Source organism: Scylla paramamosain, chromosome 29 (assembly GCF_035594125.1).
Source record: "Scylla paramamosain isolate STU-SP2022 chromosome 29, ASM3559412v1, whole genome shotgun sequence".
Taxonomy (NCBI): domain Eukaryota; kingdom Metazoa; phylum Arthropoda; class Malacostraca; order Decapoda; family Portunidae; genus Scylla; species Scylla paramamosain.
In genome coordinates, this window is record NC_087179.1 from 17816880 (window position 1) to 17844640 (window position 27761).

General features: G+C 42.3%; 4 protein-coding genes across 10 annotated transcripts in view; 2 read left to right on the plus strand and 2 right to left on the minus strand.

Annotated features, from left to right (window-relative positions):
- The window catches only part of LOC135115503 (uncharacterized), a 14373-nt gene extending 4294 nt beyond the window's left edge, over window positions 1–10079 (plus strand). The window contains exons 3-6 of the mRNA XM_064032348.1: window positions 7358–7579; window positions 8165–8326; window positions 8611–8754; window positions 9011–10079. Coding sequence (XP_063888418.1) covers window positions 7358–7579; window positions 8165–8326; window positions 8611–8754; window positions 9011–9928 — 1446 coding nt within the window. The 3' untranslated portion in view covers window positions 9929–10079. The remainder of the gene's footprint in view (window positions 1–7357; window positions 7580–8164; window positions 8327–8610; window positions 8755–9010) is intronic.
- Window positions 1086–6902, minus strand: LOC135115506 (hyaluronidase-like). 2 transcript variants are annotated; one of them, XM_064032352.1, is made up of 8 exons: window positions 6852–6902; window positions 6370–6627; window positions 4824–4974; window positions 4259–4431; window positions 3662–3769; window positions 2481–2677; window positions 1827–1969; window positions 1086–1561 (listed from the first exon to the last, which is right to left on the minus strand). In XM_064032352.1, the coding sequence occupies exons 2-7, from the start codon at window positions 6565–6567 to the stop codon at window positions 1861–1863; spliced, it is 936 nt and encodes a 311-aa protein (XP_063888422.1). In that variant the 5' UTR covers window positions 6568–6627; window positions 6852–6902; the 3' UTR covers window positions 1086–1561; window positions 1827–1860. The 2 variants fall into 2 exon arrangements, with proteins under 2 accessions (XP_063888422.1, XP_063888421.1); XM_064032351.1 differs by having other exon boundaries at window positions 6767–6891.
- Window positions 10080–10225: 146 nt separating the features above from the next.
- On the plus strand, window positions 10226–18895 carry LOC135115504 (uncharacterized). 2 transcript variants are annotated; one of them, XM_064032349.1, is made up of 5 exons: window positions 10226–10798; window positions 12524–13523; window positions 14166–14316; window positions 14823–14996; window positions 17906–18895. In XM_064032349.1, the coding sequence occupies exons 1-5, from the start codon at window positions 10705–10707 to the stop codon at window positions 18080–18082; spliced, it is 1596 nt and encodes a 531-aa protein (XP_063888419.1). In that variant the 5' UTR covers window positions 10226–10704; the 3' UTR covers window positions 18083–18895. The 2 variants fall into 2 exon arrangements, with proteins under 2 accessions (XP_063888419.1, XP_063888420.1); XM_064032350.1 differs by lacking the exon at window positions 10226–10798 and adding an exon at window positions 11547–11844.
- A 2157-nt stretch (window positions 18896–21052) lies between these two features.
- LOC135115502 (transcription factor CP2-like) overlaps window positions 21053–27761 on the minus strand; it is a 34430-nt gene continuing 27721 nt past the window's right edge. For all 5 annotated transcript variants that reach the window (XM_064032345.1, XM_064032347.1, XM_064032346.1 and 2 more), the window contains 8 exons: window positions 27582–27653; window positions 27256–27330; window positions 26575–26685; window positions 26246–26358; window positions 26034–26127; window positions 24919–25115; window positions 24424–24616; window positions 21053–23739 (listed from right to left, as the gene is read on the minus strand). In XM_064032345.1, the coding sequence (XP_063888415.1) occupies window positions 23596–23739; window positions 24424–24616; window positions 24919–25115; window positions 26034–26127; window positions 26246–26358; window positions 26575–26685; window positions 27256–27330; window positions 27582–27653 (999 nt within the window). In that variant the 3' untranslated portion in view covers window positions 21053–23595. The remainder of the gene's footprint in view (window positions 23740–24423; window positions 24617–24918; window positions 25116–26033; window positions 26128–26245; window positions 26359–26574; window positions 26686–27255; window positions 27331–27581; window positions 27654–27761) is intronic.

Here is a 27761-nt window from a genome sequence, read left to right on the forward strand (position 1 = left end):
AGAAAGAAGAAAATGGTGAGAGAAGGGCCGATGTTATTTATATTCCTCATAGTTTACAGTGCAGGTGATAAGTTATGATTTTGAGGCCAAAGTGAGGCTACAGGAACAAGTGGCGGCATGAGGGGGTGGGTGGAGGGGTGAAGAGGGGGAGAAGGAGAGAAGGCGAAGGAGGGAGAGGAGGAACACAAGTGGAGGAGTTGAAGGATGCCAGCTCAATTCCTCCTCTCCAGCATCCTCTTGAGCTGAAATGCCGCCCAGTTTCTCTCCCTCCCCCCTCTCTCTCTCTCTCTCTCTCTCTTTCTCTCTCTCTCTTCGTCCTCTTCTTTCATTATTTCTTCTTCCTCTCCTAAGTACTTCGGCAAGGAACCATTAGGTCTACGTGTGACAGTTGCTGCCTAAACATACCTGCCTCTATCCGCTGGTCATCCCTATCCAGAATTTTTTATATATCTTTCGTTTTCTTTTCATTTTTTCTTTATTCTCTCGTCTTCCTACCTTTCTCCTTATACTTGTTATTTTTCGTCCTTTTCCCTTATCACTTTCCTTCTCAATCGCTTATTTATTTATTTTTATTTATTTATTTATTTTTTTTTTAGTATTTTCTCCCTCGTATCTCTTAACTGCCAACTACAGCCTCCTCACTTCCTTCCTTCTCTTACCTAACACTCTAATTCTTTCTTCTCCTCAGCTTCACTTTCTCTTCGGAACAGCTGTTTTTCATAAGCCTTTTCCAACTTTTTTTTTTTTTAAGACACTTACAGTATCCTCTGCTATCTGATTTTTCTTCCATTTGGCATTCACTTTGGGGACAGACACTCGAGTGGGTCTCATATTATCCTTGAAATTTTTGTTTTGTTGCTTCTCTGGTGCCATTCTTTCGCTTATTCTCTTATCTCTCATGTATACTTTATGCAGCCTTTCCATCTTACTCTAGGTCGCCTTCCTCTTCTTCGTATTCCTCTTACCGCTCCCCCTCTCCCCCACCCCCCCCGGCGAAGAAGAGGAAGACCTAAAATAAAGAGGAAATATTGCATTAAACAAGACACCAAACACACTAGTGAGGGAAATAATTAAAACACAACACATTCCACAGGTAGTTGTAATTATTGTTGCCATTAATATGATTTTGTTCAGTATGTGTACATAAATATTTATAATACTCTTGTCTTTGGCGAGGAACTGTCATTATTATTAGCTGGCTGGGGGCGACGGAACCAGTAGTAGTAGTAGTAGTAATAATAATAGCGGTAAAAATAGTAGTAATAGTAATATGGTAGACAGTCAATCACAATTACAGCCTTTATACTTCCCCTTCTCTCTCCATCAATCTATACGTCAATACACACACACACACACAGACACACTTCCCTTAAGTACACTCCCCCAGCACCCTGTTACTACATCTACCAGCGCCATCTACCGCCCTTGTCTTCACCTCACGCAGGGCTGTCCGCACCCCCCTCTTGAGGCGGGCACGGGAGGCCAGCAGGCGCCTTAGCTTAGCGCGGGGTAGGTGAGCCAAGTACCGCACCAGGGGGCCAAGCTTACCCTCAGCGTATGCCTGTAAACAAAGGAATGCAAGCGGTGGTGGTAGTGAAATAAGGAAGAAAGGAATAAAAGAAAGGAGAAAGGAAGGAAGAGATGAAGGAGGTTGAGAGAGACGAAGAGAAACACTGACAGTAACAGATAAACAGGGAGACAGGCAGACACACGAGACAAACAGAAAGACATAACACTCAGAGAAAAGAACCCCTTCCCTCTCTCTCTCTCTCTCTCTCTCTCTCTCTCTCTCTCTCTCTCTCTCTCTCTCTCTCTCTCTCTCTCACCTTAAAATCCAGACACTGCTGCTTCGTGGCCAAATCAGCAATGCCTCCCCACACCACTGCCCCCTGGCCGCCCAACACTCGTGTCAGTCCCAGGGTGTTCACGATGTCCACGGGGGGAAAGGAGCCTGGGAGTGTCGTGGTACCTGGACGGAGAACGAGTATTTTTAGTATGCTTGTGGCGTCAGTAGAGGAAGGTGTACTGTACTTTTCTTCCACGTGAATATTAATGTGCGGTCGGCAATAGAGAGGATTTGAATCGCCTTGAGTTTTACGAAGGGTTTAGGGATGCAGAGTTTAAAGAGGTGTAACAGGGTGTTGAAGGAGTGCATGTGTTGGAATTGAGGGCACGCACACACACACACACACACACTTGAGTAGACTGAAAATGCGTAGATATACTTCCTCCTCCTCCTCCTCTTCCTTTTCTCCTCCTCATTCATCATCTTCACTTCCACATTCTTTTTTTTTTATTTCTTTTCCTATTTTCCTCCTTCTTCTCCTTCTCTTTATTTCCTTCATCCAGTGTTGGTCTTCCTTTTTCTCTTTTTGTCTTCTGCCATTTTCTTGTTCCTTTCCTCTTCCTTCACCACATCTATCTCAACATATTCTTCAACCCATCCCACCTCCTCCTCCTCCTCCACCTCCTCCACACACCTGTACCAAAAGTAGGGCAGCACGGGCGCCGTAGGGTTGTCACGCCGCCGAGCCTCCAGCCCCTCCAACAGGTTGAGACGGGCGTGCTGGTGGCGAGCCCTTGGGGAGAAACCGGACCAATACCTCACATACATGCTGGGATACAGCGCTGCACTGCTTCTGAACATCCACGAGAGCTCCTTGTTCATCTTCTTTATCTGTGTGTAGAAAGATTAGGAGTGAGGCGTTCTGTCGTTTCCCCGCAAGTAGTCATTCCGTGGAAAATCAGAAAATTATCTTCTCAAATCCCTCCAGTTATCAGAGGCAAAACACCAGAGGCACCTCCGCTTTGGGGGATCTTGAGAGACTGGAGCGATAGGACAAGATATAGATATGAGGTTGTGATCGGAGGAGAAAATATAGAATGAAAACATAAGCAGAAGGATTGGATATTAGGAAAAGGTCAAGAATGTTGGGCATATCTCCAAGACGGTCAGGAATACGAGTAGGGTGTTGCACCAGTTGCTCTAAGTCGTTAAAAGCTAATTCACCAGGTTAACGCCAGGTTGGGCACGAGAGCAAGGTAGGTCGTTGCGCACACAGACACAACATCCAGCTTTGGATTGAAAATGAGGAAAGAGAAAGTAGGAGAGAACAGAGAAGGGACTACCATCAGTTGCCTCAGATACCTGTGTTTTAATGAGGAAAAGATGAGGTTTAGTAGAGGAGAGGTGGTGTTCTACAGATTGAAAGTTAGATCTAAGGGCGCGAGTGTTGCAGAACTTAATGAAAAATAGTTGTGGGGAGAGTCATGACACTTAGGGTCGATAGTGGAAGAGCAGTCCGACCTGGCGACATTTGTAGTCCCCTCCCTGGACCGAGACTCCGAGGTCGGTGTATGAGTCATTAAGATCGCGGTTTAAAATATGCATTCACAGTCATCATCATCATCATCATCTATTACTTCTCTCTCTCTCTCTCTCTCTCTCTCTCTCTCTCTCTCTCTCTCTCTCTCTCTCTCTCTCTCTCTCTCTCTCTCTCTCTCTCTCTCATCAAAAATGCAGTTTGAAATATGCATTCAGTCACCTGTCATCATCTGTCACGCCCCCCCTTCTCTCTCTCTCTCTCTCTCTCTCTCTCTCTCTCTCTCTCTCTCTCTCTCTCTCTCTCTCTCTCTCTCTCTCTCTCTCTCTCTCTCTCACCAGCGGCATACACGTGGTGGCGAGGGGTTGGTAGTCGTTGCAGTAAGGGTAGTGGTAGTAGCCCCAGAGACCGCCGGGGCGCAGCTCACGGGCCACCCACAGGAGAGACTGCAGAGGGAGGGACATGACAAGGGTTAGAGAGGGCGTAGGGCGCGAGTCATAAAGGAAAATGAGGAGGAGGAAGGGGAGGAGGAGGAGTATTGAGTTTAAGAATAATTACGAAGATGTTGCTCTAAATTTTTGCGTCTCATCCTCCTCTTCCTCCTTCTTCGCCTTCTTTTTCACCTCTCCTTCCTCCTCCTTTTGTCTCTTCGTTTATCTACTATCCCCTCCATTTATTCTTCTACTTCATTCTTCTCTTCCTCTCCTTCAACATGTTTGCATTATTGATTCCTTTCTCGCTTGGTTGAGTTCACCTTGTTTATTTATCGTTACACCTCCTCCCTCTTCTCTTTCTATCTTCCTCCCTCCCTCCCTCCCTCCCACGACCCTCCGTTCCTTGCCCTACACAACCCTCTTTTCCTTCCTTCCTACAGCACACCCATCCTCCCTTATCAACATGTACCCCTCCTCCTATTACTTCTCCTTCTGCTGTACCTGAAAGAAGTCCCTGGCGGAGGCGTTGAAGGACTCCAGGGCGTGTGTCTCCACCTTCTCGGGGCTCCAGTCTGGGTGTCTCTCTTTCACCCATGCTCTTGAGGCCTCGCGGTACTGGTATGCGCTTGCAGTGTAGCTTGGGTAATACTTTTCGAAGTCCAGAACTGCGGCGCCTGGTGAGAGAGAGTGGAGGGTGCGTGAGGGAGGGTAAGGATGGATAGGGAGGAAAGGAGGAGGGAAGAAAGAAAGGGAAACGTGATAAATGAGTGGTTTGTGTTTTTTTTTTCTTTCTCTTTTTTTTTATTGTAAATTGATCGTGTTCTGGGTAGTTATTTTAGATAATTACTTGCCATTTGGGTGTAGTTATCTGAAAGTACGTACTATCATCACTACTATTACAGCTGCTACCACTACTATCATTACTGCGTCATGTGGCTCCTGATGAGAGACAGATTGAAGGGAAGGAAAGCGTGAGGAAGAAAAGAATAGTAACCGTTTTTTTTTTACTACTACTTCTACTACTACTACTATTACTACTACTACTACTACTATTTCTACTACTCACCCTTGAAGTCTAGAGGGACGACGGAGTTTAGGGTGTTAATGAAATGCTGTACGTGGGTGGGGAGGCTGCCGTTCTGAGGAATGCCACCCCACACCGCTCGTCCCTCCTCATCCAGGTAGGGGAAGGTTCCGGGGTTGTACAGGATGGTTACCTGGACACACACACACAAACACACATAGAGAGAAAGAAAGAGGTAGTCATTAATATTGTTATTTGTTTCATTATTTTTCTTATTAGTATCCTTTTTTTTTGCTGTTATTGCCGCCGCTGCTGTTGTTGCTACTAGTACTACTGCTATTACTACTATTACTTATATTGTTGGTGCTACCGGTACTGTTACTACTACCACCATCACCACTTCCACAACTACTACTACTTCTGCTACTGGTGTTGTTGCTGCTTCTATTGATATTGTTACTACTATTACTACGTTTTCTGTTACTACTACTACTACTACTACTACTACTACTACTACTTCACACGCGCACCTAATAACACCTAATAACACTTCAGTATTTTAGTCAAGTACTCGTTCAGTCTGCCTTTTGTAATCACGCAAGGCAAAAGAATTATGTGCATTCAATTAACCTAAATAATTCACACACTTGTACCTCACATTAACACACCGTACTTCTCTCAGGAAACCCACGTCTTCCTTGGCAGCCTTTACACCTCCTCTGTGTCCAGCGCCATGCCCTTCTTGCCCTATAGCCTCTCAGTCCGGTATTTTCAAATGTTTTGTTATCTTATGAACGTTTTTAGAAGTCACAGAAGTGATTAGTGGGATCTTAGTGTGTGTGTGTGTGTGTTTTTTAATTTTTTTTACTTACGTTGTAGAAGTCGTGTTAAGTTATCATCGGAATCGTGAAAACACCCTTGATAACCGTAACTTCCACTATTCGGTTCAAACTAGTCGAGATAAGGCGCTGAGAGGTTTGATATTACAAGTTGTGTAGTGTTTAACAAGCATAACTGACCAACTGGTTATTAATCTATCTGTTTACTTCATTTTTTTGTATTTTTCTCCGTCTAGCAAAATGAAATATCAAGCCTAATCAGATAACGCTGACCATACGCTACTTATGAACTCAGAGATAAGATGGCGAGTTTGCTCTTTTAACGTACAGTAGTGTAGACTTAAATACTTTTCCTCTATCTTTTATTTTCCGATAGATATAAACACGCATATTTCAATGATGAATGACCACACACACACACACACACACACACACACACACACATAGTTTCGTGTATACAGGTGTTGCTTATTCAAATCCTACCATCCTATAAGCATTAGTTACACATGCATGTAGTATGTGCTCATGGCTATCGGTACCCACTTCTCTTCCTCCTCCACCTTGCTCATACGTACAGTAACAGGAAAATTTGTAAGAAAACATGTGGAAGTTCAAGAGAGAGAGAGAGAGAGAGAGAGAGAGAGAGAGAGAGAGAGAGACATTACAGGAAAGCCTGTCATAAAATGTAACCAATCAAATCAACGCCTCCTCGTGACGTCATCGGAAAGAAACCAATGGTCATATCGTACCTTTTCTCCACGGAAGACGTCCCCGGCGTTCTGCACGATCCCAAACTGAGATACATTGATATGCACATCAAACTTGCCACAGAAATACGACGGCACGTTCCAGTACACACGAAAGGGTTGAGACACACACGCAACGCCCCTCCATGCACACAGACACGCGCACAGCCAGCAGAGAAACAGCCGCGCGTATGCCCTCATCACGTGTCTGCTCCTGAGAACTGAATGTGCTGACGGAAAGCAGACGTGGAGGGACTTGTGCTGGAGGTGATAGGAAATTGTTAGTTAGTGAATGATAAGATAGGATTCTCTCTCTCTCTCTCTCTCTCTCTCTCTCTCTCTGGACGTCGTTTTATCTGCTACTAAAGAGAGAAGGAAAGAGAGAACTATGTTAACTTACCTCCATAAATTCCTTAAGGCACAATTTAACATTTACTCAGCTTGAGAACTATAACAATTACTCAGACAATCATATATTTTCTTACAATGCTGCATTAAACACACGCACATTGAACACTCTCTCACCACACACCAACATGAACTACACTAAATCTCTCTTCTCACCCTCTGACTTTCTCCCTCCGTTACCTCCCTCCATATACCCCGCCCCTCCTTCCCCTCACACACAAACACATACACACAGGACAGCCACGCCCCCCAACATGTTGCTGAGAGATGAGAGACATGCGTGCAGCGGTGCGTGGTGGAGTCATTGGGTATAAGCATGCATAGGTGAAGGGTAGCGTGAAGTATGAATGTGTGTGTGTGTGCGCTGTGCATGCAGTGAGGTTCACGTCATGACACACACACACACACATACACACACACACACGTACCAGTAGAGATACACATACTTAAACTCACACACACACACACACACACACACACACACACACACACACACACAATATTGATATATCGATCATCACTAACACCACAGTCACCAGTAACACCATGTCCATGTTTTTCTTTCTTTTTTTACTCATAACAGACCGATGAGAGGCAGAGAATGAAGTTGGACCAGCTCACCCTAGGCTTGGACCGTCTGTTAGCACGGGACCTGAGCTTCCAGGACCTGCCGCCCTTGCCTGACGCCGCGCAAGGAGAACCAGAGGAAGAGTCCGCTGTCATGAAAGCTGTCAAGAAAATGAGTCGCAAGCTGGCGGGAGTAGAGACGATGATACAAAGGGACATGCGGGCTGTTTCAGATGAGGTGCATAGAAGCTGAGGGTTATCGTGAGGATGCGGGGGTTGAGAGAGAGAGAGAGAGAGGGGGGGGAGGAAAAACTGTTATTATACCGCAGCGACAGCAATAACAACAACAGTGACGATAATCTATCTGATACCACACACACAAACACACACACATGAAACAGGACACCCATGCTAGTGTTTCGTATTCCTAAACACTCGGGGCTTTCACAAGGGCCAATTTCGACGTTCACAGAGGTGATCAATCGGGTTCTGCCAATATTTTTTCCCTCACTAACGTGGCAAAATCTTTATCAGCTATCATTAGAAGTATAAAAAAAACAAGCTTGCAAATTTCAACAACTTTCACGAGACCTTGTTAAAAGTAGTCGAGATGAGATGCCGAAAGAGTTTAGGAATACGAACACTAGGAAGACAGTTATATAACGAAACAGAAAACGGAGTGTTAGGAGGGGGAACCAACTGCTAATGAGGAAAAAACTCATAGAAAACGTAGAAAATAATTTTATAGTATGCTTAAGAGTACCGTTGGGGATTTGACAGGAGGAATGAGGGCCACAGGGAATACAGTCCTATCATTCCCCAGGTGACGAGCGTCGGTGAGTCGCTTGGGCAGCACATGGGTCAACTGAACGACCGCCATGACCGCCTCGAGGCACAGCTGGGAGAGTCACGCGCGCTCTCTCAGGTGTCCTTCCATATGTTGAACGAATCCCTCGCTGCCTCCTCCGCCGCTATCCAGCAACAGGTGTGTGTGTGTGTGTGTGTTCCTATTTCTCCCATCCAGTATATTAACATTTTTCTGCTCCAGTCTTCTTATTCTTCTTTCTTTAACTTACTTTTCTTTGATGAAATATCTGTTAAATTTGTTGTTATTTTGATTCAGACGAAATTTTGTTGTTTTATTCTTATTCTAATTATGGTATTTAAACCCTTTTGTCTTTAGAATGAAAATAATTGGAAGCTTATTCTTTGGTTGATAATACATATACCACGTGTGTGTGTGTGTGTGTGTGTGTGTGTGTCCCGCAGATACAGAGTCAGGAAGGTGGTGGGTGCAGCGGCGCCAGTGCTGCTGGAGTAAGTGAAGAGGTGAACACTTGTCTGGAAACACTCAGTCTTCACGCCATCCAGCAGGAGGAGAATCTTGAAAACCTTAGACAGGAAACACACAGGGTATGTATCCTTTGTACCATTTTCAAAGGTCACACGGAAGATTGTCGAGTTGCTCAATCTTTGTAGAATCATGGAGGTACCCTTTAAGCCCCAATAACCTTTATTACCGGAACATGTTTTGACAGTTAAGTGTGACGGCGGAAACTTTAATTAAGATTATCTCTGAAAATGTCATATACTTCGTCATTTTGCTACACCCATTACATCCCCGCTGTACATAGCGCATCAACACGAGCATGTATCAACCTTCCCACAGAGTCTGGAGGAGCACTTGGTCACTCTGCAGAAGATACTACTCGAGACTCACGCCGGCCAGACCCTGCTGAATACCTCCATAGCAGACCTGACCCAGAGCCTCTCCCAGGTCAACACGAGTACGCAAGGCGGCCTTACCAAATTGGCCTCGAACATACAGGCGGTCCAGACAGACTCAGTGGGCGCTATATCAGTCTTAGAGGAGAAGCTACATGAGGACAATACTTATATCAAGGAGATGCTGGAAGCTCGCGCCGAGCAGATGGAGAAGCTTCACAACACCGTGCTGAAGAATGTTGGGCAGGTGATGATCCAGACGGCAGACTCTGTGCTGGACACCAAGAGAAGCATTGAGTTTGGCGTCCAGCAGATTATACTGGAGCTGAGTGAGATCGTGAGGAGCAGCGGCAGCACCATCAACACCACACTCCACGACCAAATCAATAAAATCTCGGTCGCTATCCTCAAGAACCAGACGTCGGCTCTCACCAACATGACGGCGAGGATGGAGCAGGAGATCTCGCAGGTGTGGCGTCAGATCGGCATCATGTACCAGCAGATGATTCAGTCCGTTGACCTCCTGGACGAACTCAAGGACACCACCAACGAGCACATGAACGCGTCCCTCAGCCGTGTAGGAAACATGGACGGCACTGTGGGAAAGATCAACTCCAAGGTCATTGATGTGGAGAATAACCTTAATTATCTCCTGGGTCGTCTTTCCCTCGTCGTTTCTGAGTTTAATCTCTTGAAGAACGGCGTGGGTGAGGAATTGATGCGACTTCGAGATAACCTGGCGAGTCAAAACAACAGTCCTGTAGAGTTCGCGGAGGGAGAAGAGCCACCAGCCGACAGCCGCTACGATGTGAACCGCAAACGAGATGCTCCTCTTCCCCACAACAGAGCAGGAGCCTTCTAGCGGCGCCCGGCTGCCTCGCGCTGGCCATTGTAGTTTGTAAGTTATAGTTGTCCATCAGTCACTCGGTCTTCCTTCTCCTTGTAGTCATTTGTATGTCTTATTTGTGCTTGGTTCCAGTAGTTACTTGAATAAAGGGAAATTATTAGGACTATTATGGCTTTATTTTGCTGTGAAGTGCCCAAGAGGGCATCGTGTGTGTGTGTTTGTGTGTGTGTGTGTGGTCTTGTATCACATTTATAAACGGAAAGCACTCTTGAGTCATGTGAGATTTCAAGGGTCTTCCACAAGAGGCCTCAAGGTACACAAAGGAACACAAATAAAGAACAAATGAATCGTGATGAGGTATGCATGCTGTGTTCAGCTACAGATTACCTGTTAACTGTGCCTTTAGCTACCTTTATCGTCCAACGGAACTGAATGTTACTAGGATTTAAGGCAACATGTCCAGCATATCCGAACTTACCATTAAGGTCTCTCGACTCATTTAGGTGTTTCGAAGCTGTCTGGGTGAAGCAATGTGCAGTGTTCACCTTCAGTGCGGTGGGCGAAAACGTTGGTGGTTTGCAGAACTTCACTGTTAAGAAATATGACATACATTTATATTAACTTGCTGGTTTGCTGAAATACCTCTCTTATGATTAACAGAAATTTTAAATTATCAAGATTGCAAGTATCCTGCTTGGAAAGGTGAAATAAAGGAAAGTTCTTTTTTTTTTTTTTTTTTTTTGTAATACCTAGGCGGGAAACTAGCAACATTCTTTGGCCACTTGTGGACAATGGCGTCATGTTGCAGCGAGCTGAGCTCCAAGAATTTCAACCACTGTGGCCCCACCATGCTACCTGACACCGTTCAACCGCCCTCAGGAACAGGTACCTAGAGCAAGGATTATGTAGAGCCAGTGACGTGGTAGCCTTGCTTGGGATTTATCGGCTTGGAGGGAAATGTTGGGAAGGGGATAGGTGGGGGACTTGCTTCCCGCTTGTCGTGAAGCATGGCGGAGTTTTTCTATTTTCTAACTAGTCTAAAAACCTACGTGATCTGCCATGCCTGGAGCTTTCCTCAGAGATGTTTTTAATGTACATTTAAAGCTGAGTTACGGTGTTATTGTGTGTGAAGAGTTGCAATGAAGACCAAGTTGTGGGAGAAATTAATCGAGGTGGTGAGGTGGTGGGAGGTTTCTCTCTCTCTCTCTCTCTCTCTCTCTCTCTCTGAAAGATCGTGAATTATCGTCTGGAATGTCGAATATTTTCATGTATATATCCACAGGTAAGGTAAGGTATAATTGTGCACGAACCGGAAAAGAAGGTGCGTGAGGAAGTGTGACAGGACGTTGTGGCACTAACAGTGGCAAGAGAGAGAGAGAGAGAGAGAGGGATGGACGTGAATCCCAGCGAGAGACGGTGGGATACTTGCCGATTTCTTGAATACCTGAATATTCTCGTAAATTATCATAGCAGGAATCTACTTTTGATGGCATAAGTGTATATCCATGAGTAAGTGTGTGTGGGCAGGTGGTCACCGCATCATTACAGGAAGCACACAAATATGTCTAACAGTCTTAAGGTATGGAAATATTACTCATTCGTTATGTCAACAAATTTAACGTTTTATTCAGGGCGTCGGCGAGTATGTTTAAAGCAGAGACTTTGTGCTATTCATGACCACGTGCTTTCCAAATACCATCTTGGTGTCCCTTGTTGGAGTTCAGTGTCTGTGATCCAGGGGTTCTTGACATTGTGTCGTCTTATGAGCATGTCTAGCAGGTGTGGTCTTTCGTGGGCGTCCAGACACTGGGACACGAGGTGAAATGTGACTGGATGGCAGAGCACGTGCTGTCATGAGTAGCGCAACACTCCTTGCTTACAGACTCGTGTGCTCCAATGTTTTCTTCCAGCCAACACATGCTTGCTGTAAGGTGAGATTTGATGTCTTTTGCTCTCGAATTATCATCTTTCCAACCATCCTTAAAGTCAGAGTAAGACGTGCAGGCGAAATACAAAGACGTGATGTAGTGATAGTGTGTATAGGGGGACCCAGGTCTAACTACTTCGGTGCTTCCTGAGGCAATGCTGGAGAGATATGACTAAGTTATGGAAATAAGTTTGTGATTGGAGGATCCCAGTGGAGAGAGCTCATGTAATAGTATAAGCTGAATAGTTATGGGGTTAAGATAAGATTGTGATTACTGGCAGTATCCATAAGGCAGGGATGCAAGTTGGATGCTGCACCAGTTGCTGTAGGTCGTGGAGTGTAGCAAAATTGAAAGTGCTCACCAGAGTGCTCACTAATAAATAAAAGTTGGTGGTGAACATTGAAATCCCCAAGGATGAAAATCTCAGGAAAGAAGAAAGTAGTGCATGGTATTGAGATAAAACAATTTTTTTTTTCTCATTTAATGTTTTTCTTTTATGGCTAGGGTTTTACAAGAATGCTAAATCTACTTTTCAGATCAGAACACAAGGCTGTTGTTCTTTAAGCAACTTTCAAAATTCATTGTATTATAACTCCTGTCTCTTGCAGTGCCATTTTGTAGCATCACAACACCAGCAGCATTAAGACCAACACCTCTATTCACAATCTCTGCATTGTTCCAGTGGGGCCTGGTCACCTGTCAGCAGACAAGATGTACCACGATGATGCAGCACAAGCAGATGGTGGTGTTAATGGCCACGGGAGTGGCAGCATCATGGCCCACCCCTCTACACCTGCCCCTGGAGACATTGCCAATGGCAAAACTTGCACCTGCTTCATGTATGGAATGTGTCCACTGGCAATTTCATCGGAGTCGTGGGAGAGGGTGGTTGGGGAGGCTGGAGGGAAGGGGGATGCAGAAAAGAAGATGGAGGATGGACAGCCACTTGATTACATGTACCACTATCACATGTCTGGTTACCTTCCTTTTCCTCATGTGTACACAGCTTCTGCACCACACCACATGTCCCTTCCTGCTGCTGCTGCTGCTCCTGCCACTAGTCCACTCATCCTGCTCACTCCTGCCACCTCCTCCCCATCTTCCACTAAATCAATCCCAAATTCACTCACTTCTCAAAAGAATGATGGGGAAGAAGTGCATGAAGACCATGGCACAAGAAGTCATGAGGAAATGAATGGTCACTCTTCACCTGCTGCTGCTCTTCAGCCACCACTTGCTGCAGTGCCCCAGCCTGTGCCTGCCAATGGTACATACTCATATTCTTTCCTGGATGACAGCAAGGCAGGGGTGTTTGGAGCTGATGGCTGCTTGTACTCATTCCCCACTGCACATAATGGTATGGCTGCAGATCACTCCTCACCCATTAAAGCTCCTGTCTACTACCCCTACATGCATCAAGACCCTGCCACCTTCATCCCCACACCCTCCTACATCCCTGACACCTCCATGGCCTCACCTGTGCCCTCTTCATCCATTTCCTCATCCACCCCATCGTCTGCATTCCCCATATCTTCCCACATCCAAAGCTCGGCCTTGAATGGGAGGAGTGTATTCAAGTCAGATGGCATTCTGTATTACAACCATTACCAGCACCCTAACCTCCCCATAGATATGTTTGGAAAGCCACAGCTTCTTGTCTCCACCAAGACTGAAGGGAAGATGTGAGTGTGTTGGTGTTGCATAGTGTTCCAGTTTGTTATCGTTTCTACTGTGTGATGTTGGCTTTGAGTGGCTGCCAGTAATGCTTCCTTCCAGTTCTAGTTATCTCTCACCTCCATCAGGACCATAGGGGAGATGTAGACTGCTGGTTCGTCCCACAGTGAGAAGTTTGCCATTGTTTCTGTTGAGTGTGATGTTGGCTTTGAGTGGCTACTGGTAATCCTTCCTTCCTTTCTGCTTTATTTGTTCAGGTACCTCTCTAGTATGTTGTGTACATTGTGTATTGTCATCCCATTTCCGATGCATGTCCCCTCCTGTGACCTCAAGGTATATTTTCTTTTATTTGTGTTTAAATGGCTTGTTTTAATGTTACTTGGCTTCATGTTTCTTTAATTCATTTTAATTTGCCCATCACAAAATGATTGCCCATATCTATCTTGTCAGAAATATCAATCTGCAGTCTATCCTTTTTTTATTCTTTGAGAAATTTCACTGCATTTAAATTTTTATTACATTCATAATTCTTGATGCCATAACTGGGAAATTCCTCTTTGTTTTCTCACTTATGTACATATATACAACTATAGTCTCACACTGTATCTTATTTAGCCTTTCATCCACTTACATCCACCACACGAGTGCAGGTGCCTGGAGGACTTGTGGACAAAGCACATGGGCATCCTGTTCAAACACTTGCCAGACCAGTGGGTGTTGTCGCCACTGCACCCCAGACGCAAGATGAGCACCAAGTGGTTCTCCTTCCGTGATGTGGCCAAGGTGCGCTTCTACTGCAAGGTGAGCGTTGTCTGGGGCTGCAGCTGTGAAGAACACTGGGTTTGCCTGATGTTGTCTTAAGATTCTTGTAAAATCTGAGTTTGGCCATTAAATTCATGTAAACTTTATAACTTGCTCCCTCCTCCATTAATTTTATGTCTGATAGTCTTTTACAGCTAGTTAGCAATATTATCTCCTATCCTTATCTGTTATTCTTTGTTTCTGGCATGCTGTTACTGCTTCCTCCTCTTTACTGCCCATGCACCAATTGCCATCTTGTCCTAACCTGTCACCTCTTTCCAGTCTGTGAATTGTCTTTCTGTGAACTTTCTTTAGTACACCCAATCTTCTTACCATTCACTTCCACTCTATATCCTGTTTCTACTTACTACCACAACATCCTATCCTCTTCCTATACATCCATGCATCCTACAGTCTTCCCACTCATCCCTACATGTTATCCTCCAATCAGTCATCCCTGCACTCTCATCACACTCTTAGTTCATTCACTCAAATTGTCCTCCCAGACCTGCAATGATGGGTGGACCAGCATGTACGGTGTGGTTGTCTTCCATTATCGCTGGAACAAGAAGATGCTGCAGGGCCAGATCCTGTACAAGGTTGTGGGGCAAAAGTGTGGTGGTGCCTGCTCATCGGAGGTGTTTGAGCTGCCGCTGTGGTACCCTGAGGAGGCACAGAAGGTGAGGTGTTTGTTCTGAGCTGCAGCACACAACATTTATGTGATGCTTGAGTGTTAACAAGATGCTTTTGCTTGTCAATTTGTTGTACCTTTTTGTGCCTCTGAATACCACCATAACTTATATACCGTACATATAATACCTTGTTTGTATTTCCATAAATGTACACCTCACATGCATAAACATACAGATTATTTACATGGAATAACCTCTCATTTGCCACAACACTAGTAAATTCCAAATATTAAGAAATATAAGCTTCTCCTGGTAGGTGGAGGACCCTCTTCCTTTAGATATAGACGGTCTCATTGGAGTGACAGTATCAAGGGGCAAAGTGCGAATCCTCGACTAAACCTCTGGGCTCACTTGTCATCAGTCCTGGTGCACTATCTGTTCCAGGGTCTCTTTTGGGAACAGTCACAGTCAGATTTATTTCCTCGAGTGACAAATTTTCTCTCTCTCTCTCTCTCTCTCTCTCTCTCTCTCTCTCTCTCTCTCTCTCTCTCTCTCTCTCTCTCTCTCTCTCTCTCTCTCTCTCTCTCTCTCTCTCTCTCTCTCTCTCTCTCTCTCACAGGTGATTATTTAAAGAAACAAAGTTAGAAACATACATATTTATTTGTGATAATGCATTACAGTATTAGAATACAATAACAAGAACTTGCTTTGAATGGTGTCAGTCCCCATCCACTCACATCCCCGTGTGGGAAGGCTTAATCTACTATACCTCACCACCTCACCAGATGGCTTATGGGAGAGAGGAGGAGGAGGAGGAGAAGGGAGGGGAGTAGAATCAAAGAAAAGGAAGGAAAACAGGAAAAGTAAAAGTATGAACAAATACACTTAATAATTTATTGCACATTAAGAAATCACTTAAGTATTGTTTTCATTTTATAACATTAAAGAAATGTCCACAACACAAGATTATTCATGACCACTTGATTGTTTACAATTCTGGAAACATTATTACTATTCTTACAACTTATAATTCTTCATATTTCTTTTTTTTCTCCATCATTTATCCTCCTCCTCCTTATTCTTGCTGTTTTCTTTATTATTATTATTATTATTATTATTATTATTATTATTATTATTATTATTATTATTATTATCATCAACATGTCAGTACAATATTGAAATGGTAATTTGTAACTCATCTTGACATTCAAAAGTAATGTCAACATTAGTAGCAGTATTGGCAATAACAACAAAAATGATAATACTAGTAATAATAATAATAATAATAATAATAATAATAATAATAATAATAATAGTAACAAAAATCATCATCATAAAAGTAAGGAAAAAATGAGGAGCAGGAAGAAAGGAAGAGAAAGGAAGGGGGGAGGAGGAGGAGGAGGAGGAGGAGAGTAGTAGTAGTAATAATAATAATAATAATAATAATAATAATAATAATAATAATAATAATAATAATAATGATAATAATGGCAAAGAAGCTGGGGAGAGTGAAAGGGAGAGGCATCCAGGTGTTGTGAGGTCCTGAAGCCAGGTGTGATGGTGGTGGTAGTGGTGGTGTGTCAGGTCACAGTCAGTGTGTGTTTGGAGCAGGTGATATTGATGATGAATGAATTTTTATGATTGCTGGTTGTTACATTACTTTTTGGGACTGCTTGTTTCCATTGAGTATTTCTTCTACTCTGACAGAAAGGGAAAGATTGTTCCTGAGTTTAGATCCTCTGAGTGATGGATTGGACGCCTGTATTGGTGTTTGTCTTGGAAGCGTAGAGGTTTTGTTTCCATATCCTGCTGTAGGGGGGAAGAGAGAGAGAGAGAGAGAGAGAGAGAGAGAGAGAGAGAGAGATCCTACACCCTCATCATCTGAGAAGAGGACCTACTTGTTGCAGTTATCACGTCAGAGAATTTGCTTCAAATGGTGTCAGTTCCCACCCACTTGCATCAACATGTGGGAAGGCTTAGTCCACTCTGCCTTACCAGGTGGCTTATGGGAGAGAGGAGGAGGAGGAGGTGAAAGACAAGTAAGAAAGGAAAGAAGAGGAAAACAAGAGAAAACTAAATTTGAAGAAAAAGGTGGAAGCATACATATGCAAAAGCTGTGTGTAAATACTCGTTTTATTTTGTATTATTCCATCTTTTCTCTTTGTTACCATCTTTACTTTGTGCACTTTGCCCTTTTCTGGTTCCCTTTCTCCTTTTCTCCCTCCGGTTTTTCTTTCTCCTGCTTTCTTTCATTCGCACAAACACACACGGATAGATAGAGAGAGAGATAGAGATCAGGTAAAATTGATCTCACAGGATACTGTAGCTTCTCTGTCAAGGTATTAGTAAATTAACCCCACATGGTGAGTCACTTATCATCAAGGAAACCTTGAAGCTCCTCCTATAGCCAAGCAGTGGGAGGAGCCTGTATTTCTTGAAATCTGGATTCATGCTGGCTTGCCTGCATGGGATGTGGGGAGAGGCTGGTGTCACACTACTGCACTACCACTACACACAGGTGTGTGTGTGTGTGTGTGTGTGTGTGTTTGTTTGTTTGTTTGTCTGGATAATTAGCCTGTGTGTCCAATTTGATATCTGGGTAGTTGCATCCAGATATTGGAGGGACTGCTGTAATAATTGGCCAGCATGGACTAGCCTTTACTGTGAAATCTCAGTCTTGTAGCTATCCAGAGGACCAAATTCCAGTGTATGGTTGCCGGTGGCAGTTTCCAGAACTGGCATCTGATAGCAGGAGGTTGTTCACACACGAACCATCAAAACAGGGAATTTCCAAGGCTCACGCAGCATGAGCAAAGCAGTACTAAACATGGACCACAGCTTCAGATAACTTACTGTTAACCCTAAACTGTCCCTAAAAGCTTAATTTTCCCCACCTCCCTTCTTTTCACCTTATCTCCATTCCTGTTGTCCACTAGTCTCACCATCACTATCCACAGGTCATCACCAACCTGTACTACAAGATTGCGTCCCAATTCTACGACCTGGTCACACCACAGTACATCCGGACCAGGCGGTACGGCCGGCCAGCAGCACACCACAACCGTAACCTGTGTGAGGGCTGCATCAGTGGGCTGTGCAAGGTAGATCCAGTGGCCTCAAATACCAATCAGTGAGTGATGGCTGTTGCTGCTGCTTCTGGTGGTGGTGGTGGTTTTATGGGTGGTACTCTGCATAAAAAGGAACTGTATTTTTATATTAACAATCTTATTTCTTGTTTTCACTTTCCAGTTTCAGTTGCATAGTGATGTTTGCTTGCTTTCTTTTCATTGATCCATTCCAGTAGCATTCACGATGTATGCGTGTTAGTGGTGATTCTCTGGGCTGTGTATAGATGACAATTTTGCAAGCATGCCTGCCTTTATTTCTTGTTGCTTTTGCTTGAGGTTAAGTTTTCAGTAATTTGTCTAGCTGTGCAATACTATTATCATCACTGTAATGCATGTCACTCATCTTGCACTGTTGTGGAGTCCTGACAGTTTTGGTGGGTATAGATTAGTATAAGAATTAAGTTCTACAATTTCCTCACCTTGTAAATTAATATGTGCTCTTGTAAATCCTTTTTTTTTTTTTTTTTTTTTTTTTTTTTTTATTGATTTGATTATATTAGGTTTGTGTGTGTGTGTGTGTGTGTGTGTGTGTGTCGGAGGGCTATGCAGGTCAGGCAGCAGGTGGGAATCTTGCAGGTAAGGCAGTAAAAATGCATAGAAATTGAATGCAGGGTGGGATTGGATTGATTTTCAATATGTCTGCCAATACAGGACAGCAGCACAGGTCTCTGATGTGTGTGTGTGTGTGTGTGTGTGTGTGTGTGTGTGTGTGTGTGTGTGTGTGTGTGTGTGTGTGTGTGTGTGTGTGTGTGTGCATGGTTGCTTGCTGCATTGGTCTGCACTTCAGTAAGATTTGTGAAAAATTTTTATCAAAAGCAAGAGGAATTTATGATGTTAATTGTACATAGAAGTTAGGTATATAATATATTAATTGGATTGCAGATGTGTTAACTTTTTAAGTCAGATGTTTTGACTTCAAAAATAGTTTTCCAAGGATAGATGTTTTGATTTACAGTATTGAAGGTGCATGTTATATGTATTTTCAGATAGCAGTTTTAAGCTAGGAAATTTCATCTATAGAATTTTTTTACATACTATGTTAATTTCATGGAAATATATTTTAAAGAATTTCAGCTCTTGTGTTCAGTATTTTACTGTAAACTCATTTATAATTGATAATTTGTAATGCTTGGCATTTACATGATGGTCATATTGAGAATTGTACATGTATGTGGCTCAAACTTGGGCTGATTGGTTCAATAAACCCATTGTCTATACATTTGTGTCTTCTGTGGAGTACAAGAAACGTGCAATACCTGAACTAAAGTACAAAATGATGAGTACAAAGGATCCTTGAGTAATGTTGCAAAAAATCTTTCAGCATTAGTATTATCATTGTTATTTTAAAAGTTTGTGATAATTTAGTTAATTTAGATATTAATGGAAGAAAATGGTTAGTTTGGTTTTGTGCATGTAGAGGCTCCTGCATCACCTCTCAGGCAGTGAGGAGTTTTGAGGTCCATCTGGCACAAAACTGCTTGGCTGTGCTGTAAAGCACAGCTTGCTCTGTTTTCATGGAGATACTTTATAATCAAGTAGTGTAGAAAGCACCATACTTTATAATCAAAGTAGTGTAGAAAGCACCAGCTGCATTCAAGTGGCACAACACAATAGCAATGTTGGTAAGGAAATCAGATTCTGTTCAGGAAAAAAATGAAGTTAATGTTTTCTTTTTTATGAAGAATACTTGCAGCTTTTAGTTATCTGAAAGGAAGTTCATTCATATATAAAGTCCATGTAATGCCTTGTTTGGATGTTTTACAGTAACATGAAAAATAAAACAAATAAACATTGTTAGTTGGTAAGTTTAATATTAACCCAAAAATTAATGTAACCTTATAATTTTTCACTGTTTAGTGTTGTCACTGGTAAACTTTAATTTATAAATATGTTGTAGAAAATGTTTGATAGATTGTAAGGTATTAGTTTTCACTTGTTGAAGCCCCCTGGTATAAGTTGCATTGATCCACTCCATGCTTCTTTCAGCATCCTGTCAGAAATATGTGAATGCAAAGAATTTGGTTTGTAGAGTAAACGGTGGTTTTGATGGGAAGGAGGAAGTTACCCTTGGATTATCATTCATACTGGAAAGCCATTTCTTTTCATCACTTTATTCAGTTGTTATTAGATATGGGCATCTGTGCTCGTGTCCAAAACTGACAAGGCCTTTCACCACTCTTAATGAATGTGACATCATGGCCATCACAATACCTGCTTCTACCAGAAACTCATTGCTGCCAAGCCTCCAACAAGCCAACTCTGTGGTAAGTAGTGATGCTTTGTTGCTTTGAAATTCTACAGGATTTTGCTAATCATAAGAGATTTTCTTTTTTGGCCAGTGCTTGAGTTTATCCACAAGTCCTATTTTACTGTAACATAAGTAGGATAGGCAACTTTAACCAAGTAAGGCATCTTTCATAAAACACACACACAATATTGTATCATATAGCTAGTAGTTGAGTCCACCATGTTTGGTGCACTTTACTTCCTTGAAACTATCACCACCACAGGTTTCCAGTCTAGGATTGTTTTTCCAAGAGGAGCTATTTAACCTGTTGGCTACCAGGCATCCCAACAGGATTTTACTAATTTTGATGTCAGCTTGAATGGAAGTAAATTTTGAAACCAATATCAACAAAATTGCCTGATGTGAAGTACACAGTTTGCCATAATTTTACATCATCCATAGAGATCACAAAGCCTAATGAAGCAAACGAGAGTAACGATAGAGTATCTTCAAAGGCCATGCTGTTGCTTCAGATTGGCCATTGTAGAGTTTAAAAGCAAGTCCATACAGACAATTTTGGCACAACATAACTTTTATAGTGACATATTTAGCAGAGTTCCTAATATTTTATGATTTAGTAGTTTCCATCTGTTACCTTTGCATCAGTGACACCAAATATGAGAGAAAGAGTGCATGCAAATCAGCAGTGCTAGATTATTTAAAGGGGGCATTTTACAGATACAAATAAGTGATTATCTTGTTTTTAATTTTGAAGATTGCACTGTTTACAAAAAAATTCCTTATAGATAAAATTTATATTGATTTTATACAGGTTTAACCATTTGTAATTAAATAGCCATCACTGATAAGAATCTGTTCAGTTACATTCAACTTTAACTTTTCACAACACAAACTACTCCTTGCTGCAGCCAACAGGTTAAGGGTTGCCAACATGCAATACCAGACACATCTAATTGCTGGAGAATCCTGTAAGGAATTATTCATTTTTGGGCATGCAGGAACTAGCTACATCTCTGAGTTGTTCAGTTATAGCCTTCCCTATTTTTTTTCAACACTGTAATGGCAAAGGGTCTTTCCAAACTAAGTCTAATGCCACTGAAAAATCCTCCTCCATTACATGTTGCATGTTGAGACAGAGGGAAGCACCAATCCAGTCAAGACAAGGCTAGCTTGTTTGTGTGCAGTACTGGTTCCTTGAGCACTCCTCAGCAATTAACCTCTACCCTTCAATACTTTTAGAAAATACAGTATAGCATCTAATCTTAGATAAAATATAAATAAGAGGTTCTCCCATTTATGCATGGCAAGATGATGGCAAGTATTAACCAATATCAGTGTTGTAGTGTACACACACACACACACACACACACACACACACACACACACACACACACACACACACACACACACACACACACACACACACACACATATATATTCTGAAATGCTTTGCTCTTTCATTGGGAGTATTTAAAAAAAAAAGGCTACAAAGATACTTGGATCTCTTCCCACCGATTATGCAGAATTCTTATTAAACTATAACTAGAATTGTGAAAACACAGAATTCTTATTAAACTATACTAGAATTGTGAAACACCTTTAAAAGCTCTAGTAGCCTTCACAGGAGCATCTTAAAATTAGTGAAAATGAGACACCAAAACATTTCAGAATATAGTTTATAATGAGTCATTCACACCACATGGTTGATGCTTGTTTCATAGGTCTGCTTTTTGTAAGGCACCAAGGTTTGAGGGAAGGAGTTCACCTCTGCAGCTCTCATTCACTCATTCAATCTATGTGAGAGGGGGTAAAAAGTCAGATTGCAGCACAGAAGGAAGAAATAAAACATCGTGGAGGTGTGTTGTGGCAGCATGAGGCCCTGTCAGTTATTGTCTCTAAAGTTTGTGTAGTGACCATCAGCGGGTGTGGTATCACATGAGTATTGATCATCCTGTAATAACATAGCAGCATATATTAAACTACTACATTAGTCAGTCATTGCAAAAATAATTACAACAGTAACCTGACTCCCAAATTACACATATTTGTACGCTTTCTTCACTACCCAAAATGTGAAAGTCACCTGGACTCAGTACAAACATTATAATGACAATTATTATGAACATTATAACGTAACATTAGTAAGGAATAATATCAATTACATACATAACGTCTTTTCTGTAAGCGATGTGCTTGTGTTTGGGAGATAACATGAACAATGACGTGAATTCCCCACAGAGCAAGTCACTTTGAGCATGTTGGTACAGCTTCAGTAACTAGTGAGAGGAAGAACCTTGTGCACACAGCTCTAGGCCACAGAAAATACTTGCTAGTGTGGACTTTAAATAGATTTATAAGCACTGATTAATTTTATGGATAGACAAGACAAAATATCCATTACATACTAGTTTGGTGTTTTCATATCAAAGAAATTATGTGCATTTCACTCCACATGGCTTATAAATTCTTTACCACAAAGCTACAAGTTGTGCTCAGACTCTTTGCTTCCTCAGAGAGAGAATCTTCATGGAAAGTATTGATTATGCTTCATTTGCTGTACAGTGACTGGTGGTTCTATAGTGGTCACTGCTCCTCACACACACCAGCCCTCTTGCCAAGCTAGGATATCTGACGTCACTGTTTCCAGCCTCTGGATGCTCATGTTATCATATTATGGTACAACTTCACCTCGCTGCCATGCCCAGCTAACAGTACTTATTTATGCCAATCAGTGAAAGCTGATCAATGAACAATCAGCAAGTTTCACTATAAAAATACAAAACAAATAGTGTGTAAAAATAAACCTAGAGGTTACTTTTTTTCTTGCTTCTTCTCTCTCTTTCTCTCTCTGTGACACAACATCAACAACAACAACAAACAACAAACATGATGCACAGACATCAGGTCCCACAAGTGACTGCGGGGAGGGGCTGAGGTGAGCCAGGAGCACCGCAGCACACACACACACACACAGGCCATGTGTCTGCACCAATGGCACAGAAACAAGGAAGGGATGGAGGAGTGGGGGTGTCAAGTGTACAGTTTGAGCAGCTCATATAATTGCTTCTCAGTATACTTACATTTGCCTTAGTATAATCACTAACTTTAAAAATAGATGAAGACAGATGAGGCTTTACACAGGGAGAGATGGAGAGGCAGGATTTTTAACAGATGGGGATGGAACGGGACTTTTCACGGGGGATGTTGATGTGGCCCGTGACTTTCGACATGGGGAAGAGGATGGGAATGGAAAGGGGTGAAGGGGCCTGTACTATGACTGGTGAGGTCCTGGAGAAGTGGCAGTGGTAGTGGTCCTAGTGTTGAGGGGGCGGATAAGTAGACGGAACCTTTCCCGGGCACTGTCCTGCAGTACCTCAATGGAGAGTGTGGACTCCTCGGCCATGTTCTGCACCACCTGGGGAGGATCAACAGGTCAGACAGGGAAGGCAGCTGGGATGTGTGGCTGGCTGATGAAATGCATTACCATTGCATTATTACCACCATTTATTTAATCAAGCATGTTTAACAATGAAAAAAAGTTACTATTCAAACATGAGCTAATATAGTGAAATATGCATTTCATATTGCTTCATTTCTAACTATTCTGGTAATTTTCAGACTGGTGGCCTCTTACATCTAATAATTACATTCCTGAGAGGTTTTATCTAAACAAGTCTCCAACCAGTTATCATCAATATGTATCAAGTTACTTCAGCCAAACAGTCTCTTTAAACCCAATGAACAGGAGAGACCACTAGGAATGCACATGCATCAGTGACAAGTTTGCATTCACACACTTTACAAGTAAGAAGCCTCAATTACATGGAGAAATTATGGATTTGGAATGTACACACACACACACACACACACAGTAAGAAGCCAAAGAAAGTTGACTAGAAGAGACAGACATCAAGAAATATAGTTTTCCTCACAGAAGTGTGAACAAAAGGAATGAACTCAGTGAAGACATTGTCAATGCCATAACTGTCCATCCTTTTAAGACCAAACTGGATAGATATAGAGATGGGATAATATGAGATTACTCCCTTCCCATAAACCACACACACACACACACACACACCACCTGATTACTACCTACCTCATCAGTCACCAGAATGTGGATACCAGAAGGGCCCTGGAGATACACATCATGGATTCGGTCAAATGAGATTTGGAGGAGAGCACACAACTTGTGAGTGAACTCCTGGCAGCTGAGGGTCTCCAAGTAGACAGCATGATACAGCTGCTCATGTTCCATGCACACGTACACTGTGAGGCGCGGTGCCACCTTCCTAGCAGGGGGGGAAAAAAAGGATAGTTTCTGATAAGTGGAGGCCAACTCACACCAATGCAGGAAGGGATTGTATATACAAACTCAGCAAAGTAAAATGATCCATGGTTCATTCTTAGCTCAGAACTGGAGCCTACCTGCTCTGGTAAACTGTAATATTTCATGAAGGATGGGAGAAAGGAAGGAAACAGTACAATGGAGGTGAAATATTGACTTATCAGTTTCATTTGACTATTTAACCCAAATTACATTCAACCCACAGAGCACAACCCCTGCAGCCTCCAGTCATCAAACTGCACTCACTTGGCATGGAGGGCATAGAAAAGTCTCAGCCCATCAGCAATGCCACACATCTCTATGAGATCAGAACGCGACAGCCGCAGAATGTCAGTGCCGGTGAAGTTAGCGAACATCTTGCTGTACTTGTTGAAGCGGTTAGCCATCAGCCAGGCCATGGTGTGGGCCGTGGTGCTTCCCGTGTGTAACGGCATGCTGTAGAACTAGAGGAAAGATTTATTGTGCTTGTTAAAACTTTGTATGAGAAAAATCACAATATCATTCTCTCTCTTCACAGCTCAGATCCTCAGGATATGCTGTGAGCTGGATGAGATTCATGTGACACACGACATTTGACTCATGACTGTACCCTACCTTTACTGTGATTGTCATAGCAAAAACATTGTTAGATTCTGTTTGTGTGTTTGCATTCTTAATGTATTGTAAATATGTACAAGCTAATGGTATGCAACACGTGCATTACACACACATAAGGGATATAGAGATACACAGTTAACCATTACCAGAGCTTTGGAATTCTATGATGCAGATCTTAAGTATCTATTGTAGTATCCTCTTAACCAATACCCTCCTCTTTAACACTGTACAGGATTTGTCATTCTTAATGCAGTAATCCTGAATCTAGTATTCTTGAACTATATGTTAATCAAAATCCCAATTGGCACTAATTAGCCTAGTTCTTTAATGGACTTTACTCAGGATATTGAAGTGTTATTTTGTAAGCATTTGCTTGATTATTTACTGACAGTTTTTATATGCAACATATTGATAAACACCACTAATTAGGGATAACTGATTATCATCATCAGTTTTACATAGAAGGGACAGAACTTGGAAATGGTGTCCTGTGATTTGTTAAATGTAGAAAATTCTCATCTAGTTCCCAGTCATGGATGTCCCTCCACAGTGTGTTTGCACACCCTCTCGCATTACACTTCTCTCACGTCACCATCAACCCACAGGAGGTCTCTGTGCAGTTCACGTAGCACACTCACGACAGACTGAGCAATCATTCCTTCACTCACTTCACTTAGCTTCTCACATTATTTTCTCTCTCTCTCTCTCTCTACTCAGGGTGGACAAGGGATGTTAGTGTGGAGGGAGTGAGAAGAGGCACTTACCAAGCATGGATCCTCTTCTCCCTCAGGGAGTGCCTGGTGATGCTGGCCATTTTCCACACATTTTGGTGGCTCTGAAAATGATGCTTCACTCTTCCTATGAGGGAGAAGGAGAGGTAACATAGTGCCATGCCTTGAAACCATTCTTAATTAACTAATAAATTAGAATAAAGCTCCAACAATTTTCATGAACACTAGATATGAATGTTACTCACATGTCTATGGGAGGACTGTTGCCCTGGACAGAGAGATTCATGACCCCTGAGGTGGCAGCCATGACTGGAGATGAGGACTCAGGTACTGGGGTATACACTGCCTCTGGGGACAGCTGCAACACAAGATAAACACTGAGGTACTTTTCACAGGAATAGCCCTATAAGATACAATCCGGTTTATATTGTTTACAGTGTTGAGTTGTAGACATACTTCATGAGTAACTCGCAGTCTACATGTACAGGATATGGCCTGAAGTAACTACTAGTCTACATGTACAGGATATGGCCTTTGTCAAAATGTTAGAGGAATTGCTTGCCACAATGTATACCTCTGTCAGGATGGTGCACTCGCACGAGGGCTGGTACTTCTCCTGCTCTGAGGGAGACCGCTTCATGATTTTCTCCCTGTCCTGCTTGTGTTTGCGGTCTGCTCCTTTCAGCTGAAGGAAGGACAGCAACCATTAGTGACTGGCTGCCTTAACAGGATGGAAACTTGTGGACACACACACTCCCTTGAATTTACCCTCTACTAATGAAACCAAGATGAGTAAAAGTTCCCAGAGGCTTCTGATGGATGCATCAATAGTTATTCTGTGTTCCTCCAAACACTTTATTCTAAAGAAAGCCAATGCATTTCTTGCTGTGCAATAAATGCAAACTTCATAGTTATTGGTTCAATAAATTTCAATTTCTGCTCTAAATTCTCCATTCTTCACATCTGTTTATGTCCCAAAGAAAATATATAAATAAGAAACTAATGGTTATAAAACATCAATCTGTAACACTAATACTTTGCACAGATCTTGGATAATGCAGATCATAGGAGACTGAAAAGGGAGTTTTGTTAACTGCCTATGACAATTCTTTTATCTCATTTTGGGGACCTTGCTACTGCCCCTCTTTTTATTTATATATATATATATATATATATATATATATATATATATATATATATATATATATATATATATATATATATATATGGCCAAATTTGTAACTGAGACACCCACCTTGAACACTTTGATTTGACAAGCACACACGTAGAGTCGTTCCATGCCAGAACTGGTCTGTGTGTACGTCTCAATCTGGGCAAAAAGGAGGAAACCAAGTCAATTGGCATCACCACAGAGCCAAATGAAACTATTTATGGTGATAATAAATGTTATCAACTAATAAGATTTGCTGTACCATCCATAGGAAAATGAATTAATTACAAGTAATAATAGTAATAATATGCCAGTCACATTGTACATTTTCTACATTACTTAAGGGAAAACCAGGTAGAGTGAACGAAGTCAAAGCATCCATCTTCCTCCTTCCCCCAAATCAGACTCACCTGGATACGGAAGGGCACGCCTTTCTCTCCTCCATGCTTCTTTGGAGTAAATTCTGTGCTAATACAATTGACCTGAAAAACAGGGAGTGAGATATGAGGCTTACAATCCAGGATGAATATGCTTTCTAAATAACAATGACCAAAACTTGATCAATAAAAAGGAGGTGCCACAAGAAAGCC